The following is a 20,114-nucleotide window of genomic DNA, read 5'->3' as shown; positions in this document are numbered from 1 at the left end:
TGTATCTGAAAGGGAAGCAAATTTTTGTGAGATCCAAAAGAATAATAAACATAGTAATAATGCTTACTGTCTAATTATGCACACTGTCTAATTTTAACAGCCCAAACACTTGAGAACTTAAAACTTGCTTCCAAAACAAGAACTCAGCTGAATCATAGCAACTGAATGTTCACAGTGAAGGGCTCTTTACCTAACCAATGCCAAGTCTTTCAGCTGTTTCCCTTACAACATAATATTTTCATTTTTATCATAATTAATTTCAGCCAGCTCGTTCCCATTATTCATCATCCTCAATGGTTGCTGGAAGCAAAGCAAATCAGTCCTTTCCTGTCTGGGTGAGACTGTAACACAGAGCATACCCAACACACAGAGAACACTTAGCCAGTGCTAACTGGTGTCACCCCTCAGATATTGCATCAAAGAAATATTTCAGCAAAGAACTTCCTGGTGTTTCTAGCTGTAGACAAAGCAAAGCACTGCCAACTATTTCTACCACATATAATGGGAACAACATCATCCTGTATTCTACTTTTCACAGTGGTGGCATCAGATACTTCTGCTAGTTTTTTGGTAACTATTTAAAACCTTAGGAAAAATCAACGCACAGACCTAACACAACCTTGGTGAAAACACAGATCTCTTTTTGAAGCGAAACCAAGAACACACATATGCCACACAATTCCTTGATGAACTCAAAAGCCACCCTATGTAAAATCTTGTCTGTCTAAGCACCAATATACTGCAAAACAGCAGAATGATTGACTGGTTGAATCCCTTCTTGTTTGCTGGCAGGCCAGGGTACCCCTACACCTGTAGCTCCAGAGGGGCAACAGCCTGGGCTTTGTTTTGACATAGAGAAGATAAGGAGTGGAGAAAAAAAGGAAAATTTAAAGAACAGGTGAAGAAAATGGGGTGACAGCAAATTGTGGAATTGTGAATGGGGGGAAGGCTCTGCAAGTGCTTGAAATAGTGATAATTGTTGTGCAGAAGACCAGGATTGAAACTGGGGTGAGGTCTTGTGATGACAGATCCAGGGTATTGCACTGGAGGCACAATGGGGAGAAGGCTAGAGAGATAAGTTGAAGGTACCATGTTATGACTCAGGAGACATGGATGCAGTCTTCACCACTTCCACTTTTGCTGCAACAACAGCTGATTTGAGGCCACTTCCACAGAAAATCATGAAATAAAATGCCTCATTATATATGGGAACTCTACTGACTGTACGGAAAAAATTCAAGAGAAAAAATTGCTTGTAATGCAAAACACATTTTTCATTAAAACCAAATTACAATCAATAAATAAGAAATAATGGAGGGGAAAAAAAATAAATAGAAAAAGAGAAAAGCTGGCTCTATCTCCCAGTGCATCAGAATATAATTTTAAACAGCTTTGACATGAAACTCAGTGAACTAATGAACACTTACACAGAAGCCACGGCAAATCTGATTTCAAGTCCTCACTGCCTCTATAGCACAAAGATGTGAGATGACCTCAGTGTTCCAGGTTGAAAAGTTCCAAGGTCTATGCTATGTTTCACAGTGTCTGTTTCTCATTTTCTTTGAATGTCAGAACACTCTACCTGAGTTCTAACTCCCTTCACAAGACTTAGCACCATGACCTCCTTCCCACTTATTGTGGGTTATCAGTTCCTCCTGACTTAGTCAACTCATTCACCTCAGAGACTGGTTAACACTCTGTAGCTCCCACTTCAAAAAAGAAGTTACTCATTTTTATGTTGTGAGCTTAAAATTATGCTCCTGAGGATCCACAACCTGTATTTTTTCTATAGTCCTGTATCAGAAAAAGAAAAGGCTATTATTTTTTTTTTTTGTAAAATTGAATAAATTAAATAAAAGTTAGTTCTTTCTTCAAGGAAGCTTCAATACAGAAACAAGGCTTCATTGGCTCATCTCTCTTATATTCTCTGATTCTATATTCTATATATAGAATATATTCTAACAGAATGGTAAAAAAATAAGTGGAAGCAACTTCCTTCTGCTCTCAGCCTTTTGGAAAAGTAGCTATTTTAAGCAAACTGAACTAGCTAACATTTTAATACCATATTACCTCCGACCTAGATTTGACCAATAATCTCAAGGGCAACACAATGCAGTTTTTGTGTGAATGTTAAATTTATCCATGTAGGGGAAAATGACCAAAAAAAAAAAGGCAAAGAAATTATAGCAGCAATTTGAGTAGAACTTCATCTTCAGTTTGTCGTGCATATTTGTAAACTGAAACCAAGTAAATGGCAGCATACTGAGAGTACCACACCCTTAGGTTTCTAAGAAACTACTGTTTTGCAGTGAAATACACAGAAAGGTTCTACATGACGAAAAAGTATAAACACTTTTTTTTCCCTGCAAATAGTTATATACCTTTAAATAATCTCAAACAAAATAATTAAACAGAGCAAGTCTACGTAATTACGAATTTAACATCTTCAGCCTTTTCATCTCAGACTGTGGAAGTTATTCCTGTAGGTGAAACAAAAGTAAAACCCTAGATTGAAAAAACTTTTAGACTTTGGGAACACTGCCTTTCCAACAAATATTGTGCTTTAACTTCATTCCCACTTCATTTCCTATTCAGTAAAACAAATTGTTGGCTGTGCTGCAGTTTTAATATTTAAATAACTAATTTATAGGGCCAGACAGTTGAGTGTTTCATGATGAAAGTTGCCGATCTGACAAATAATTTCCACTGCAATAACTGTGAAAAGTTACTGCACAAAAGAAAATAAACTCTGAAAATGTCAAGGAAAGCAAAGCATTTACTGAATAGTCTTCAAAGGTACATGGTGAGACAACAGTCTACAGAATGGAAGTACTCTGAACATGAAGACTTGGAGGCACAAATAGAACTCTCCAGTGAAGCTTGTGTAAAATTTAAGGGAAATCTATCATTGTAAGCATCCAAAGGTGCTAGAATGGACTGAGTGAAAAGATTCTCCTGGGGCATCCACCTGGTAACTTACCAGCAGCTTGCATCTGATGACTCTTTTGTCAGACAATTCTTAGAACAAAAAAAATTTCTGTGCTCAGTTTTGATGGTGTGTATTACAATGAACAGACATTACATATATACATCCTAAAGGTTTCCTGATTAAATGATTGTATGTGAAGAAGTTATTTCAGTCTTCAAATCCTCTATTTAACCATGAATCAGAATGGCCAATTAATAATTTTGGTAATGGCTGCTGTCTTGTGTGTAGTACACTAGAACTTACTCTTATGCATCAAAAAAAAAATGTCATGGCTGGATTTGTGTAAGACTGGAGTATAGGAAGGAAGCAAAACACATAGTTTTGGTGTTTTGCATAATTTACCTCAAAGAAGTCATTAAACTCTTGCAGGCATTTCTTTAGTATTTTATGCAAAACCTCATGTATGGCTACGGTTTCAGCAGTGCCCCAAAACTGCAATTCCCTGACTTCCTGGCTCTTTAGGGAAAGGAAACAATCAAAAAACAATCAAAATCAAATAAACAACTTTGCAAATTGTTTTGCAGAGAAATTAAAACATGGTATGTGCTTAATCAAAAAGTTCAATTATCAATAATGGAACCACAAATGGTTTCCTTTCCTACACCATAAAAAAGTTTCCTTTCTCCCTTCTAGTATGAGTACAGAGTCAAAGCCTTTCTGCATCACCAACTGAATGTTCCATCATGTGCCTCTTCTGCTTACTGAGCTACTAAATGAGACTACTGCTGCTTTCATATTGAGTGAACAGAATCTAAACCACTTCCATCCATGTCACACCGTAGAGTTCCTTTCCCTCCCTTCAGGACACAAGAAACAGAAACAATCACAGCATAAACTCATTACTAGCCCTTGAAATACCTGACTTCAACGTACTTGAAGTACAGAGGTTGAGTAGCCTCCTATGTCACCCGTACTGTTGAAAGGGATAAATGACAAGAGAATACTGAATATATGCGTCGTGATAATTCTTTTATCTTTTTCTTCCATCCTTGGTAACATGACAACTGGATAAAGATTTACTTAAAAATATAACTGAGAAAATCTAACTGAGCTAGTATTTTTTTTTTTTTTCTTCTTTTGCAGAGGCATCATGCAGTGCACTGAAAGTTTTAGGAAGAGACATGGATACAGTACACTGAGTTAGATAAGAAAGACCACCTAAAAATTTAAGTAAAGTGAAGCTCATGCAAACCCTGACATTTCAGGAATTGTAATGAAGAAATCTTAAACAAACCAAAAGCAACCTTGGACATAAAATAATAATAAAAAATCAAACTAAAAACGACCCCAAAAAGCATCCCACAAATGCTGAAGTACATCTTGAGGTCAAACCTCTTATGGTTACCTGTCAAAACCCCTGAATGTGTCACAGATGGCCAGTTATTCCCTGAGAGCTAAAGAACAGAGGTTTTAAAATGATATATAACACAACATAATCTCATAACAAAAACTCCTCAAAATTTTACACAGCTGTTTTTTTTTACCAACTTTCTAAGGAGAATTTTGGACGATTTCTCACTGTGTTATTACTATATTCTCTAAGAAAACAGCCCATCTATGATTTTTATTATTAGGATGAATCAATTTATTTCTATATTCATTTAAAAAATATATATATACTAGTTGATTTTATGAAACCACTTAACTTTAGCATAAATGCAACTTGCTTTCACAAATTAGGGAAGAAATGTAAACCTTTAAATATCAAACTGAAGTTAAATTATTTATTTGCTTGATTATACTAAAAAGAGTTTTTTGATTGCTATTTACAATCTTGTTGCTGAAGCTAGGTTATAATATATACATTAAAATTGTTGTATTTATCCATTTCATTGGGTAATTAGCATTAAGCGCAGCAACATGTTGGGAAACAGCAATTTCAAATGCCAAAAATTCCTACACTAGCATTGTGGACAGTCCTTTGGAGATCTCAAGCAGTACTCTGAATGCAAATGTTGATGGGTCATTAGTTTTCATTAATGGTGGCTTGAGTATTTATGGAAGACAACTATGTACGGTACTTAGAGCCAAGCAAATTGCCTAGATATATTTCACATATTAGTGCTAAAGTAATGAATGGTGGTATGGCAATTAGAAGACTGATGACTTGGAAAATTAAGGTGTGTGTATGTGAAATTTCCTGATCTAAGCAGCCCCTTGCATTTTGCAATTACATCCAGCAAACTCACATCTCCCACCACCTGAGTTGCTAGAAATGCATTCTGGTGTTATGTTTGAAACTCTATGTAGGATAAAACAAAAATCAAATAACTAAGATATATACCTACATGATGAAAACAAAAGGCAGCATGAATATATTTTGGTAATGTGAACCCACATTTTCTGTCTAAAAGAAAATACTGTAATTGTTATTGCCAATTTTGATTGTTTGATAATACACCTTGATGACTGTAATTTATGCAGTTTGTGTTCAAGATATTGTGCTAAGATCTGCTCTCCCATTGAAAAGCTATTATATATGTCTGATTTTGTTGTATTGCTTTTTTTTAACATTAATTTCAGCAGAAATAGTACCTATGCATAAAATTATTCACTACATGAAATTCTTCTACTTTATACTATTAAACAATAACTAGAAAAAGACTACTACTTAGCATCATGGAATATTTCCTTTGACATTTCCAGCATAACTATCTTAAAAAAAAATATCACCAATGCACAACAAATTATATCCTCATTGTACAATCTACATCATATCCCTGTTTTGTACCAATATGAGCTCAATTTTGTGATCTTGTTTAAGCTGTATTTCTGTGAGGACCTGATACAAAATCCAATCAAATACCTCCACCAAAAAACAACTGACTGAAACCTTCAGTATCTTTTTCTTCTCAGCAACAAATTTACAGTAACGAATCAATAGTTTTCTAGCAATGCTCAGTTTATGATTCAGACTCAGGACAAAGTTGAGAGCACTTTGGCAACAATTTGGCTGCTAACATTATTTTTTCACATCTTACCATCACCTTCTGCATGTTCCCACTAAATAATACAATAGCGGGAGAATGTCCTCTGGAAAGGACTAAATAACAGTCAACACCTGAAACATAGTGGCAACTTCCAAACAGTTTGTAAGGGCTAAACTAGAACACAGATATACAGGGATTGAAAGCAATGAAGTACAAACAATGAGGAGACTGAGGAGCAGTACTAAAGGAGAGTGGCATTCATCATTGCCTGGTGAAGCTCTGAACTACAGCACAGCTGTATAAAAAAAGCAAACCAACACTTTCCCGACTTTGCTGGTGTTATTCTTTGAGTTCACATCCCTCTACATAACCATGGAGTACTTAACTGCTTCTCACCCCTTTTCTGATTTTGAAATTAACAGAATCAAAGATCCAGGTAACACAGAGATCAGGAGAGCACAGAAATTACTAAAGCAAAAAAAGTCAGCCTCAGGCCAAGCTGCTGTCAGTCCTTAGTTTTTTCTAGTTCTGAAAAAATTTCTGAAATGTAAACTGCAAGTTATAGCAAAACCCCCTGGAAGCTGTCAAAAGATCTGTCCATTTTCTGTGCAAAAGGCTGTCAAGGCAAAGAATAGAAGACACTAGGTCTTCACACAAGACTACTGGATTATCTTTGTGAGTCTTTGAGAACTTGTGCTTTCTGACAGGGAGACTGGTGACTGGAAAAAATGCTAGTAAGGAGATGTGTCACAAACAGCTAAAAAAGTCTTCAGAAATGAAAGAGACTGAGATGTTGTAAGAGATCGCCACAATAGTAAATTTTTCTGGTAATCCTTTCTCTCCCTTCCTATGCTTGGGGAGGGAATGGGAAGCAGAGCCATTTAAGATCACATTACCCTGTTCCCTCAATCCACTGAGATTCCCTCCACCATTTCCGTTTTCGAGTTCTTCAGACCAGCAAAGGTTCTGATGTTCAACAGCAACTGACCCATGTGTGACCTGGTGAGACTACTGCACAAAGGGATTCTCAAAATACTCTATCTCCTCTTTCTGCTCCAGTGAAAACATAACCGAGCAACACGATGTGATCACACACTTCAAATAGAAATACAACCAAAAAAATAAGCTGTCCAAAACACTGCTTTTACCTGGGAAGACACGAAAAATAAAACAGAAAAATGCCAAAGACAGCAGAAGCCTACAGGATTCTGCAGCCCTGAGTGGAAGCTAAATGTCACAAAACAAAGTCAGGAGTTTGAGTACAAATACCATATTTGTTTTCTTTTCAGCCACTAATGAATTCAAATTGTAAAAAGAAATCAGCTTAGCATAATCAGAGAAGAAACATTTCACTTCACGGTGGTTTTTATGTGTTTCCTTTGTTTTTAGATAAAAGCAGTCAAGAAAATTTACAAAATCGACCAAAACGAAAGCAATAAACGTAGTTACTGCAATTCACCTGCTAAAAATTCCTCTTAAACTTGTAGGCAAACAGATTAACAGGAATACCAAATCATGTTAATCTATCATGGTAAATCTTACATTAGCACAAATTATTCCTCCTTCTCTATTTGCATATTATTAGCTACAATCACTCATCAATTACAGATCTCTTACTTGCTTCACATTGCATTGGATTTTCTGTTCTGACCATTTTACATGCATGAAATCCTGACTGATAGAATCTGATATAAGCACTTGAGGCAAATAAAAGGCATTTGTGTTGCTACAAAATGTTCCACAATATAAAAACATACAGAAGAAATGAACACAGAAACTTCTCATTTTCCAACCACCACATACAGTACTGTTTATAAAAGAGTATTTTTACTTTTCTCTGACAGGCCTCTATACAGAATCACACTGCAATGTCATAGGGCAGTTACCACAACTGTGGCTCCAAACCAGACAAAGCCCAAAGAGAAAACAAACAGAAAAACCCAAACACATTATAAGTTTTGTTTAGCAATTTTGAGTAGGAAGAATTGTAGTCATCCATAAAAACAGAGCTTCTCAAACGAGGAATATTAGAGATATTATACATATAAATGTATTCGTTTACAAACTATGCAACATAAATTTTTGCATCTCCACACCTGTATGGTTCAATTACTTCTGTGCAAACAAGCATGGAACAGTCTTCTTTAAATGATAGCAATAAAATCTACTCTATATTCCAGATGAATCATCACTGTTGGACCTTCTCTGAATTACAGATGAAGACTCAATACAGACATCTCAGTGATATATAAACAAATACTCTTTACAACATCTCATATTGAAGACTACCAATATCTCCCTAAAGTAAAGGTCATTTATTCATTCTATTTCCAGTCACAAAGACAAGTTTTTTATATTAACATTCATGGCTCCTACTGACACAAAACTTGCTTTTGTTTATGAGTGCATATGTAAAAGTATTCCCTCTGCAACAGATTTTGACAGCATTTAGAGTGCAATCCTGCCCAAACAAATATATAACATTTTTAACCATTACTACTTACAAATGACTTAATTTACACAATGTGCACAAAGTCTTTGGAGTTTATTTAGCATAGCTTTCACAAGCACACAAACTATATATGTTATAGAAGTAATCAATCAAATAAAATGCTTTATGAAAATATTCTGGCAGTTAATGTGTGAACTATCCCAACAGAATTCTACTTATAAACTGTTTTTTGTTTTGGAACATCCACAATAAATATAAAGATTTTTAACTGAAGCAAATCAGAGATGAGGAAAGCATTTGGAGGAAGTGCAGAAAGCTCTAATATCATCTCTAGAATACTATAAGACTGTAATTTCTTAACACATTGTCATCCTAGCACAGCAAGGGCCAAGAGCTAAAGATGCACGAGAAACAATCAGTTTGAAGCAATATTCTCATAATATTCAGCAATCTGCAACTTAAAGACTTCTTGAACTTCTTTAGGAATTTTTCTTTATGCTGCTGCTCTTTTGATTAAAAAAAAAAATAATAATTTACATGTCCTTAAATGTACTGAACATTTCTAATGTGCAAAGTTTAATAGACAGAACAGCTTTTTATTCCCACAATCAATTTAAACCACAGAATATCAGCAGGCATCTGAAAATCCAAATAATCAGTTTATTTTTATCACCAATCATCACTCCATACTCAAAGAAGTAATCACAAAGTGTAAGCTAATCCAACAAACTAGGACTATTTTGAAGTAAGACAGTAGAAAGAAGTGAGCAGCAGAAGAAACAAGTCTTAGACAATTCTCTGTAATAAAGAGCATAACACACCTCCTTCCAACAGGATTTACAAGTATTTAACTACACTAGCTACAGTAAACCTAAGACTTCAGGTTGTTACCTTCATCCTGTGTGCATATATGCATGACTGCATATATAGAAACACATACTTTAATACAGATTGCAAACTGTTTGTCCAATGAAATATAAAAATATTTTTCACAGTCTCACCAGTCAATGAACTTCATGTATTATTTACATGAAAAGAATAGCTTCTCCAAGCTTTTGATCTGTCATTATTAATTAGCTTCCAATCAATTAACAACTCAGTGGTTACTGTTGGACTTACCCATAATGGTTAAAGCTGTGGCTTTTGTTAAGTCTTCTTTCATTGACTCTATTATTTCAAGTTTGCCACCATCCAAGTCACATCTATTTATGGTTCCATTTCCTGAACTGATCCAGTAAAGTTTGTTCTCCCCATAATCTATCGATAAACCTGTAATTAATGTGTACAACTTTAGCTGTGCCTTGAAGAGGTAATATATATTTAATGTTAAGTTGTTTTCATACTAAAAAAATATTTAAGAAATATATATATACACACACACACAATTATTTTGTCTATCTACTCATTCACTCAGTCTTTCAAAAACACAATTGAGAAAACCAAAAAAACTTGGCCAATGGTAGTGGAAAAAAGTAAATCACACTTTGTAAAAGCTTTCTGCTTTTCATTTCATCCCACATCTACAGAAATCTATCAGTGACTGATGAAAAAGCATTATCTGGCAATGAACAATTACTTGAATGAACTGAAGTCCAAAGTGAGGTCATTAACTACTAGTAAATGCAACCAGAAGCCATAATTCATATTCTAAAATAATGACTACAAAGAAATAAAAAATACTTGCAAAATAACCTACTAAACAAAGCAAGCAAGTACTTTAATGGAAGTAAGAGCAAAGAACTAACAGATAATGTATTTTCAACTCTTACAACTCTTTGAAAATGTTCAAGTAATTGTAGCAGGAGATTTCCCACAGTGAAATACACTTGGCATGGTCATAATACATGCCATAATAATTTGCTTCAGTACTAGACTTTTCCCAGAACTCATGTTATGGATCCAGCAGCAAATTGCCAAAAAATACTCTGTTGCACTCCATAGGTCAGCCCCCTGATATTGTACAGCACTCTTCTTCCATCCCGTAAATTGCTTCTCTGTGGAAACTCAGATCTATTTTCAAAAGCCTGGAAAAAGAAAGCAGTGCCATGTGCTGCAATACTTACAGCTGGCATCATGCCACTACTTCTTTAAACACGTTTGACACAGTTGTCCAAAAGGTGTCTGCTTTCTAAGCTTTTCAAAAACAGCTTTCCAGTTCCTTTGCAGTTACTGATATTTCTTCCTTCCCTGGAAGTGTATTACCCAGAAGAAAAACAACTACCAAGCTTGAGAGAGGAAGAGGACACTGAGTAGTTGCTTCAGGCAAGATTGATCTTGCAGCATCTCTCTGCACATATGGGTTTCTCTGCATGTGCAACAAGCACTGATCAAAACCCATCCAGTACTTACTCCTAGCAAAGGAAACTTCCTGGGAGTATCAGTGAACCCTGCTATGAGTTACAAAGGCAATGCAGGCAATACCTAAGGACAAAGGTGTCCTTCTTGTGAGATGGATGGTGTTTGCTATTCCCTGTAACTCCTGACTGCTACCAGCCAGCTGCTTCCCCATTTCACTCAGATCTATTCACGGGGTTGGGGTGAACAGAATCTACACAGCAATTACAATGTTATCTTGCTACTTCTTCAGATATTAAACTGGTGTTTCTACACATGGGTATTCCAATTACACAGCAGCAACTACCAGAAATAACTTTCCTATCTCCTACCAAGTATACCACATTTTTCCTTTCTAAAGTAGCAAGTCCACCTACTACCAATCTTTAGGATTCTGTTGCAGACAGAACATGTTATTTAGATTTTTTTGGGAATTATCTAGTTTTTACTAATAAAAATATGTGATTTACCAGCCATAAGCGTCCCATACATTCTAGTGTGGGCGAGTGGCTTATACCTTACATCCCAGCTGCCCAAGTTAACCTGAACATGTGGACTGCACAAAAGAAGTATTTGCTGACTGTGTAAGCAACTACTAGATAGCAACACTGTGTGCCCACTGGAACACTGAATGGAAAGCACTGGTCAGTAACCAACTACCAGGAAATACCTGTCTCATATTAATACTGGACAATTTGGTCTTCAGAAAACTGAAAGGAGAAGACAGACCCATCCACTGAAGATAAAGGATCCAACTCTCTTGAGTGGTCCAGTGAGCCCAGAATGACCAGCTAGAAGAGAACTGCTAGTCTTCATATCAGGGTCAGCTCATAGATCTGTTTTGAGTGAAGGGGGCAAAAGGAAATACACTAAAAGTACTGTGACCTGCTCTGACATACATCCTTCCTGCACATATACCTCATTGGTATAACTTATAAACCAAAGCCATCTCCAATTCCTCCTCACAGGTTGTGATGACGTGAAATGGACAGATGGCAGGCCAGGCCCTGGTAGGTTGAGACTTTTCCACAATTAAAATACAAAGTAAGAAAAGCAATTACAGAGATAATATCCTCTTCCCCAATAATAAATTTTAAAAAAGTAAATAAATAAATATGTGAAGAAGTTAGAATCATTAAGGTTGGAAGAGACCTTCAAGATAGAGTCCAACCATAATCCAACTACTACAACCATAAAACTATATCCACAAGTGCCAAATCTAAACACTTCTTGAGCACTTCCAGGGATGGTGACTCCACCACCTCCCCGGACAGCCCATTCCAATGGCTCACCACTCTCTCAGTGAATATTTTTTTTCCTAATATCCAGTCTAAACCTCCCCTGTCACAACCTAAATCCATTTCCTCTCATCCTATTGCTAGTTATTTGGGAGAAGACACCAACACCAGCCTCTCTACAACGTCCTTCAGGCAGTTGTAGAAAGTGGTTGTAGATAAAACTAAGATTTCCCCTGAGCCTTCTCTTTTCAGACTAAACAACCCCAGTTCCCTCAGCCACTCCTTGTATGACATGCCCTGCAAAACCATCACCAGCTTTGTTGCTCTTCTCTGGACATGCTCCAAGACCTTAATGTCTTTCTTCTACTGTGGCGCCCAGAACTGAACTGGGTACTCGAGCTGTGGCCTCACCAGTGGCACGATCACTTCCCTAACTCCTGCTGCACACACTGATTTTGATGCAGGCCAGGATACCACTGGGCTTCTTGGCTACCTGGGCACACTGCTGGCTCATGTTCAGCTGGCCATTTCACAGTGGGAAGCTTCCCCAGCCACTCTTACCCAAGCCTGCAGTGTTGCTTGGGGTTATTGTGACCAAAGTGCAGGACTCAGCACTTAGTCTTGTTAAACCTCATCCCCTTGACCTCAGCCCATTGATCTAACCTGTTTAGATCTCTCTGCAGAGCCTTCCTACCCTTGAGCAAATCAACACTCCTGCTCAATTTAGTGTCATCGGCAACTTGCTGAGGGTGCCCTCAATTCCCCTCATCCAGATCACTGATAAAAATATTGAACAGAACTGGCCCCAATACTGGGCCCTAGGGGACACCACTTGTGACTGGACACCAGCTGGATTTAACTCTGTTTATCACAAGTCTTTGGGCTTGGCCATCCATATTATGAAAAGTATCTTTCAAATTTTATATATTAGCTAAAACATAGGTGTAATTTTTTAAAAAGTGAATACAGTTTAAATTTTTTCTCCAGAGAAGTATAGCATCATTTTTTTTTTTTCACAGTGGTCTTAAAGCAATTTCTTCTAATCCTAGCTTCCTGAATGGCAGTTGGATGGAACCTAGGGAAGACTTGATCTACCCTAGGAGTGTGTTGCTTGCTGCTACATTGCACATCAGAAACACATACAGACTAGATGGCAGGTGAAAATAAAAATAAAAATATGTTTTCTTGAGAACTTTTTCCACATACCCTCTGCTCAGGGCATTTTCAGTGAGCTGAGTTCTTAAAGGATGGCCCACTGGTATCGAAATGGGTGAGGATTTCAGGAGACCAAAGCTTCTCTTCAGGTACTGCTATTATTTTATTTTTTTTTCTTTTGTGGAATTAAGTAGTACTGTTTTCTTTATATTTTTCTACAGTTTGTCAGTGTTTTCAATGTTTTTTGGTGCTCAGAACTTAATGTAGGTCAGTCTTCTCACTTTGGGGAGACAAGCAGTTTATTTCCCACTCCCGCAGTTATTTCCCGCCCCCCTCTCCCCCCTGCCTAAACCAACAACTCAAGTTTCAAAACTTTGTTAACCAGTGCTTTAAATATAGATGGCAGATCACACAATTATTTTGGTTGGGAGGGACCTCTTTAAATCAGCCCTCTTCCTCCACTATGGCATAACAGACAAAGGAGAAAGAGCTAAGGAAGTCACATGAACTATTGCTCTACTCAGAAACTAGAACACAGCCTAGAAAGGGACTGAATTACAGTAAAATAGAGGATCCATCACATCTTTTAAGTTATTTTTGCTCAGCACATTAATTAAACGTTCTTTCTTCACCAAAAAACCCCAAACAAGTAGACATTATATATCTACACTCTTTACATATTCAGCATATACAACATTGATCACTTTGCATATTTTCAGACAGACAAGAAGGGAAAAACAATTAAATCTCTAAGGTGTCGTCATCATGCGATAGATCTCATTGTTATGTAATAAGCACCTTCAAGCTGGATTCTACCTTATTGAAATAACTCTTAGCAGATCTCCAAGGTGTTAACAATTAATCCAATCCTTCAGAAAGAAAATAAATTGTCTTGTTTCCAGCTCTGTGGTGAAGTAAAAGAAACTTATTTCACAATCCTCACTCCTACACAGGAATATTGAACGACATGAATTGTCCATCTGATACCAGTGAGACTGTACATGTCCATGAAGAAAAAGATCCCAAAATCCACATGGATTTGCTAATGCAGCCTTTGACAGTACTGATGTAAAGAAAATAAACAAAGGAGAACTTACTGTTCTATCCTCTGTTGGGTTCAATAGTGTTACTGCTACTCAGAACTAACTCAATGACAGAAACCTTAGCACTGGGATTTAGGACCTTGTGACCTATGATCACAGGATATTCAGTGCAAAGAGCTGCAGTCTTGCTTCTTAATATTCATTCATGAATTCATGTTAAAATCAGTGGGTTTACTACTGTTTTTTCTCTAGATAAATAGTAAGTGTCTCTTCAAGCAGACAGAAAATCAAACTAACTATAAAACAGTTACCAAATGATTTCTATAAAATCCTTCAAATTTAGGGTCTAAAATGCATGTCATGGTGTCCTGATATCACATTTATGGAAATATTGAACTATTTAAGTCATTTTTTCTTCTGCTTGCTTAATGCATTCAGTTATGAAAACCTTTAAATACTTTAAAATGCAATCACTTTATTGATGGGCCATTAATAAGGCAACAGCAATTGACATTACCACTTTACTTCCCTAAAAATGAAATAAAATAATAAAAAAAAAAAGACTTCAACTGAAAATAAATAAACCCTACATATAAAGGGATTTTTTTTTTCCAGAAAGTGCCACAGTTTATCATCAACTATAATTATTCTCAGATACTAGACCTGAAGTTAAGTCATTATTAAATGTCTTCAGTGGTTGCTCTTTTCTATATGTGAAAAGTTAAGAGCCAAATTATCTTTTGATGATGCAGCTGGGATTCCTGTGCAAAAGGTTCTAGATTTCCAGACAAAGCATCATCCTCACATATATCTATGCTTTATTAAAATCCTGCTCTCTGTATTTTTTTTAGCCATAATCTACAGATTGAGAGATACAAATGGGTTCTTCTTCACCTTCAGTTTACACAGCTACTGTAATCCTGTGAGTTAGTAATTCTATACTTTACTTGCTATAGTAGATTTCAATTATAACAGGCCCAAAATATATTCAATTGTGAAATACAAAAGTGCATCAGTGTTTCTCGTGTCTTTTTGCCTGTTCATGTCACTGTACTTGAAAAACACATTGGTGTACTTATATAGCATTTTGAGATCATATTCATAATAAACCACTGTCAAATAAAAAAGAAACCAGAAAAAAAGTATTTACCAACAGGATCTTTTTGATTCTGAAAGAGTATTTTGCTGTTGCTGCCATCCATGTTTGCCATGTTAATGGTGTTACCATCTGTCCAGTAGAGTTTACTGAAGAAGAAAAGAAACATTTATAACGTTTCTTTCTGCACACAGTATTTTTAATACATCTGTAGTGAAACATTCCTAAGTTTAGAAGCAGGTGAAATATACAACTAAGGATTGTGTGATTAAATCAACAGTTAGGTTTGGTAGGGAAGCAGCACCCCAACTCTCAGCAAAACCTTTCAAACACATTTGAAAAAAAGCAGAATGAACAAACTCAAAATCTGAAGAAAGAATAATTCTTCTGATTAGCTTTACCATCGCTTATTTTTTAAAACTACAGATAATCTTACCCTTTTACTGGGTGAACTGCAAGACACTGGGGTTTATCAATTCCATGTATGATTGAGGTTTTCAAGGAACCATCCAAATGGGCCACGTTAATCTGTGTTTCATCAAATTCTGAGCTAATCCAATATAAATTACGTGATATCCAATCCACAGCAAGACCTCTGATACTCTGAATATCTGCAAAAAAAATGAAAGCAGTTGTTCTTTTCAGTTTCTTTCTGAATTATTCTCAGCCTTGGACACCAAAAAAATACCAGTTTCTTCGACAGTTTGTTAATAATATTGTGCAATATTCTATACAGATAAATATTTGCAAACAATTGTAATTTTTATTCTTGTGCCTGCAATACTTGCAATAAGGACACGGAAATTGCACTGAAGACTTGAGAAATCCTCAATAAGTACTTCAAAGATTAGCATAAAACCTCTTTTTCAAAAATAATAGTCAGATACTGAATTTTTAAGGTGTATTTTTGTACTTATGAATGCATTTATTACTCAGTGCACTATTAAAAACTGTGGTTGGTTTGTTATGGATTTTTTTTTAGAAGCTGATGATGGAGAATGAGTTAGCCTCCACAAGGAAGTTCAACAATCATCTTTAAGAAACATAAACATGACTCATTGCATAACAGGAAGGCTCATATTTCTTTAGTTGTGAGTTATACTTTATATATAGAAAACTAAGTGGCTTTCTAAAATGAAACTATGCTCAAGTTTAAAAGCCTACTTCCTTTATTTTTTTAGCACCAAGAAGTACAGAATATCTGAATTAAAACCATTAGTCTATGACACAGTTTTATAACATGTCAGTAGCTACATCACTGAAGAAGTTTTTTTGGTTTTATCTTGAGAGACTTTGAAGTCTCCAACTTACTCCCCTGCATTCTAAGAAATGGCAGAACATCTGTCAGGCAATGGGAAGGACTGATAGAATCCTTTCTTTTGCTTTGCTGGTGCATGCAGCTTTTGCTTCTCATATAAAGCTTTTGCTTTCCTAATTCCTATTATTATTTCCTATATTCCTTTATCTCAACCCACAAGTTTTCCCATTTTTACTCTTCTTAATCACATCCCCCTGGGGGGAGTGAGCAAGTGGCTACGTGGGTCAGGTTAACCCACACTACTGACAGTACCTGAGGTAGCAAAACATGAGTAAGATGTGACTAATCTGGTACCTTCACAAATGTCTTTTGTATGTGGTCTTCTGTAGCAAGATCTTGATTTAAAAAATGTTAACGTAATGGTAATGTATGGATCTGCCTTAAATGCTGCTGAAGGTCTAGATACCAACATGCTGCACTGCCTTGGCATAACAATGGTTCATATTTTTCTCCTACTTTGTAGATGGGTAAGGAGGCCAAAGGTGATTCAAAAACTTCATTGTAGTTCATAGTTTGTACACCATCTCCTTTTCAACTTCATGTGCTTACTCCCACTGACAGAATTACTGTCATTGACAAGCTAACAGGGGTGAGATGTGGCTGTGGACTGGCTTGCATACACAAAAGTTTAAACAGTGACTGGGCACCAGGAAGTTTGCCAACTCCAGAGAATGCAACAAAGGAGACTGAATACATAGCCTTGACCTATTTTAAACTGATCCTTGCTTTATGGGTTGTATTTTTTGGGGTTTGTTGGTTTTTTTTTTGTTTTTTTTTGTTTTTTTTGTTGTTGTTGTAAGAACTAAAAAACAAGCATTTAATACTCAGAAAGATTAAAGACTGACTTTGGCATTTTTGTGACATTGGCATAACTTCATCCAACGAGAAGCCCACTAGTGTGTGCTAACAAAGCTTCTTATGTTCTTATAAGACGTACAAAAATATAACTGTAAGCAGATGAGATAATTTACACATAATGAGTAGTTTTATGATGTTTTGATGTGCCAGAACATTGTAATTTTGCACGTTTTATATATAACAGGTTACATCCAGCACAAAAAAATCCCCAGAAAATCTCCATCACAGAAGCTATCATAATAAAAAGAGTATGAAAGAATGCTGATAAATAGAAACACACACACATAATATCTTTCTTTTAGATTCATTAAGTTTCTTGACAAGTTCAGTGATTTTTCACTATATATTTTACAAAGTAAACAGTTATTTTATTCTACTACCATTGAAAAAAAATAATAATAAGACTTCTCTTTTCAGGCACCTCAATTCATGATGCAAAGAAGAGCTCTAAAAGTTACTCAGCCTTGTTCTCACTGCTGGCACTGAAAAACATCACCAATTGTTAAGAAATTTGTCCCTGAGACAGCAGGGGAAAAATGAAAAATATCCCCCCCAAAAATCAATAAATTCATCAATCAATAGTCAAGTGGGGATATTGCCAACAACTTCCCTCAAACATGTTAACACAGAACAAATTTCTTTTAAAGTGACACCAGGGGCAGAGCTTTAATTAATTTTCTGAAGTCCCTAAATAATCAACTGGAGAAGTATTTTCTTCTTTGTTCTGAAAATAATAGACCTGATCTGTTGGTACTGGAACCAGAGCTGTTTAATATCTTTGTCAGCAACATGGACAGTGGCATTGAGTGCACCCTTAGCAAGTTTGCTGATGACACCAAACTGTGTGCTGAGGTTGACACACTGGAGGGAAGGGATGCTGTCCAGAGGGACATTGACAGGCTTAAGAAGTGGGCTCATGCAATCTCCATAAAGTTCAACAAGACCAAGTACAAGGTCCTGCACCTGGGTTGGAGCAAGCCCAAGCACAAATACAGGCTGGGAAGGGAATGGATTGAAAACAGTCTAGAGAAAAAGGACTTGGGGGTTATGGTGGATGAGAAGCTCAACATGAGCTGGCAATGTGTGCTTGTAGCCCAGAAAGCCAACCAAGTCCTGGGCTGCATCAAAAGAAGCATGACCAGCAAGGTCAGGGAGGTGATTCTGCCCCTTTACTCAGGTCTCGTGAGACCCCACCTGGAGTACTGTGGCCAGTTCTGGAGCTCCCAACATAAGAAGGACACAGAGCTCCTGGGGAAAGCCCACAGAAGGGCCAGGAAGATGATCCAAGGACTGGAGCACCTCTCCTATGAGAGGCTGAGAGTTGGGGTTGTTCAGCCTAGAGAAGAGAAGGCTCTGGGGAGACCTCATAGCAGCCTTCCAGTGCGTGAAGGGGGCATGCAGGGAAGCTGGGGAGGGGCTTTTTACAAGGGCTTGTAGTGAAAGGACAAGAGGTAATGGATTAAAACTGGAGGAGGGAAGATTTAGATTAGGCATTATGAAGAAATTCTTAGTGTGAGGGTGGTGAGACACTGGCCCGGGTTGCCCAGGGAAGTTGTGGAAGCCGCATCACTGGAAGTGTTCAAGGCCAGGTTGAATGGGGTTTTGAGCAACCTGGTCTAGTGGGAGGTGTCCCTGTCCATGCAGGGGGGTTGGAAATAGATGATCTGTAAGGTCCTGTCCAAATTCAAACATTCTGTAATTCTATGAGTGAGAGCTGTATCTAGCAAGAACTTGCGCACTCACACTTTTGCACACTCGGAACACACATTTACCTATAAAGAATTATTTTTACTTCAAAGTTGTGCTATTTACCTCTTGAAATAATAGTTTCTAAGCCAGTTCCATTAATGAAGGCACGCTTGATGGTCTGTGTTTTCACATCAGTCCAGTATAAACGTTCCTCAACGGCATCAAAATCTATGACTGTCACATCATCAATGTCAGGAACAGTGAAGGCTGTGATGAAGTTGAAGTAAGGATTTTCTATGTCCACTCCTCTTATTTCTGAATGCCTTGCATAAAGAAGAAATTTCTTCCTTTCTGTTAGAAAAAAGGAAAACATCTCTCACTCCTCATTCTTTTCACAATATTGGCAACAGAAGTCCAAGTCATTCATGTAGGTCAAGTTTATATGGAATTATTTAACATCTCCAGAAAACCTGCAGCCTAGAGCAATAAGGTATGTTACAGAGTATAAAAACCACAGGAAAAATACATTCATTCTGGGCACTGGACAAGAAGCTACATCACCACTAAATCAATGTGATCCTTATGCAAGTCTAAGGAAAAAAGCTAGATGATATTTTAAAAATTATATGCCACTTATCCCAACTAACAAAAAAAAGAAACAAAAAAAAGAAAAGCTGTTTCATTTGCACATCCTAACAGTTACTAACATTTGGTACCTCAGGTGAACAGAGCATCAGTGCAACAAGGAAGTTTTCCAAAGAAAAAAACTCAAGCAATTCCAGACAAACAGGTGGAAGAAAAGAACAGATTAATTGTTCTAATTTAGACATCCGCTAAGTAAAAAGGGTGATACATTAAAAGGCAAAACAAAACTCTTAATTTTTTAAATTTCAAAATTCTAAATTATTGGAGCAAAAGTCTGTGAATGAATAGGGAAGGTACCTTTTTCCTTTGTGATATCCTTGATACAACAAAACATGTATTTTATTTCCTAAACACTAATCAACACCAA

At 36.6% G+C, this 20,114-nt stretch overlaps 1 protein-coding gene across 1 annotated transcript in view; it reads right to left on the bottom strand.

The window, feature by feature from the left end:
• Positions 1-20,114, bottom strand: part of LRP1B (low density lipoprotein receptor-related protein 1B) — a 671,221-nt gene that overhangs the window by 159,525 nt on the left and 491,582 nt on the right. The window contains exons 29-32 of the mRNA XM_010000387.1: positions 19,226-19,453; positions 15,674-15,848; positions 15,292-15,386; positions 9,491-9,640 (exon numbers count right to left, since the gene is read on the bottom strand). Coding sequence (XP_009998689.1) covers positions 9,491-9,640; positions 15,292-15,386; positions 15,674-15,848; positions 19,226-19,453 — 648 coding nt within the window. The remainder of the gene's footprint in view (positions 1-9,490; positions 9,641-15,291; positions 15,387-15,673; positions 15,849-19,225; positions 19,454-20,114) is intronic.

Source organism: Chaetura pelagica, unplaced genomic scaffold (genome assembly GCF_000747805.2).
Source record: "Chaetura pelagica isolate M959 unplaced genomic scaffold, ChaPel_1.0 scaffold386, whole genome shotgun sequence".
Taxonomy (NCBI): domain Eukaryota; kingdom Metazoa; phylum Chordata; class Aves; order Apodiformes; family Apodidae; genus Chaetura; species Chaetura pelagica.
This window is presented reverse-complemented; position numbering and strand designations above follow the sequence as displayed.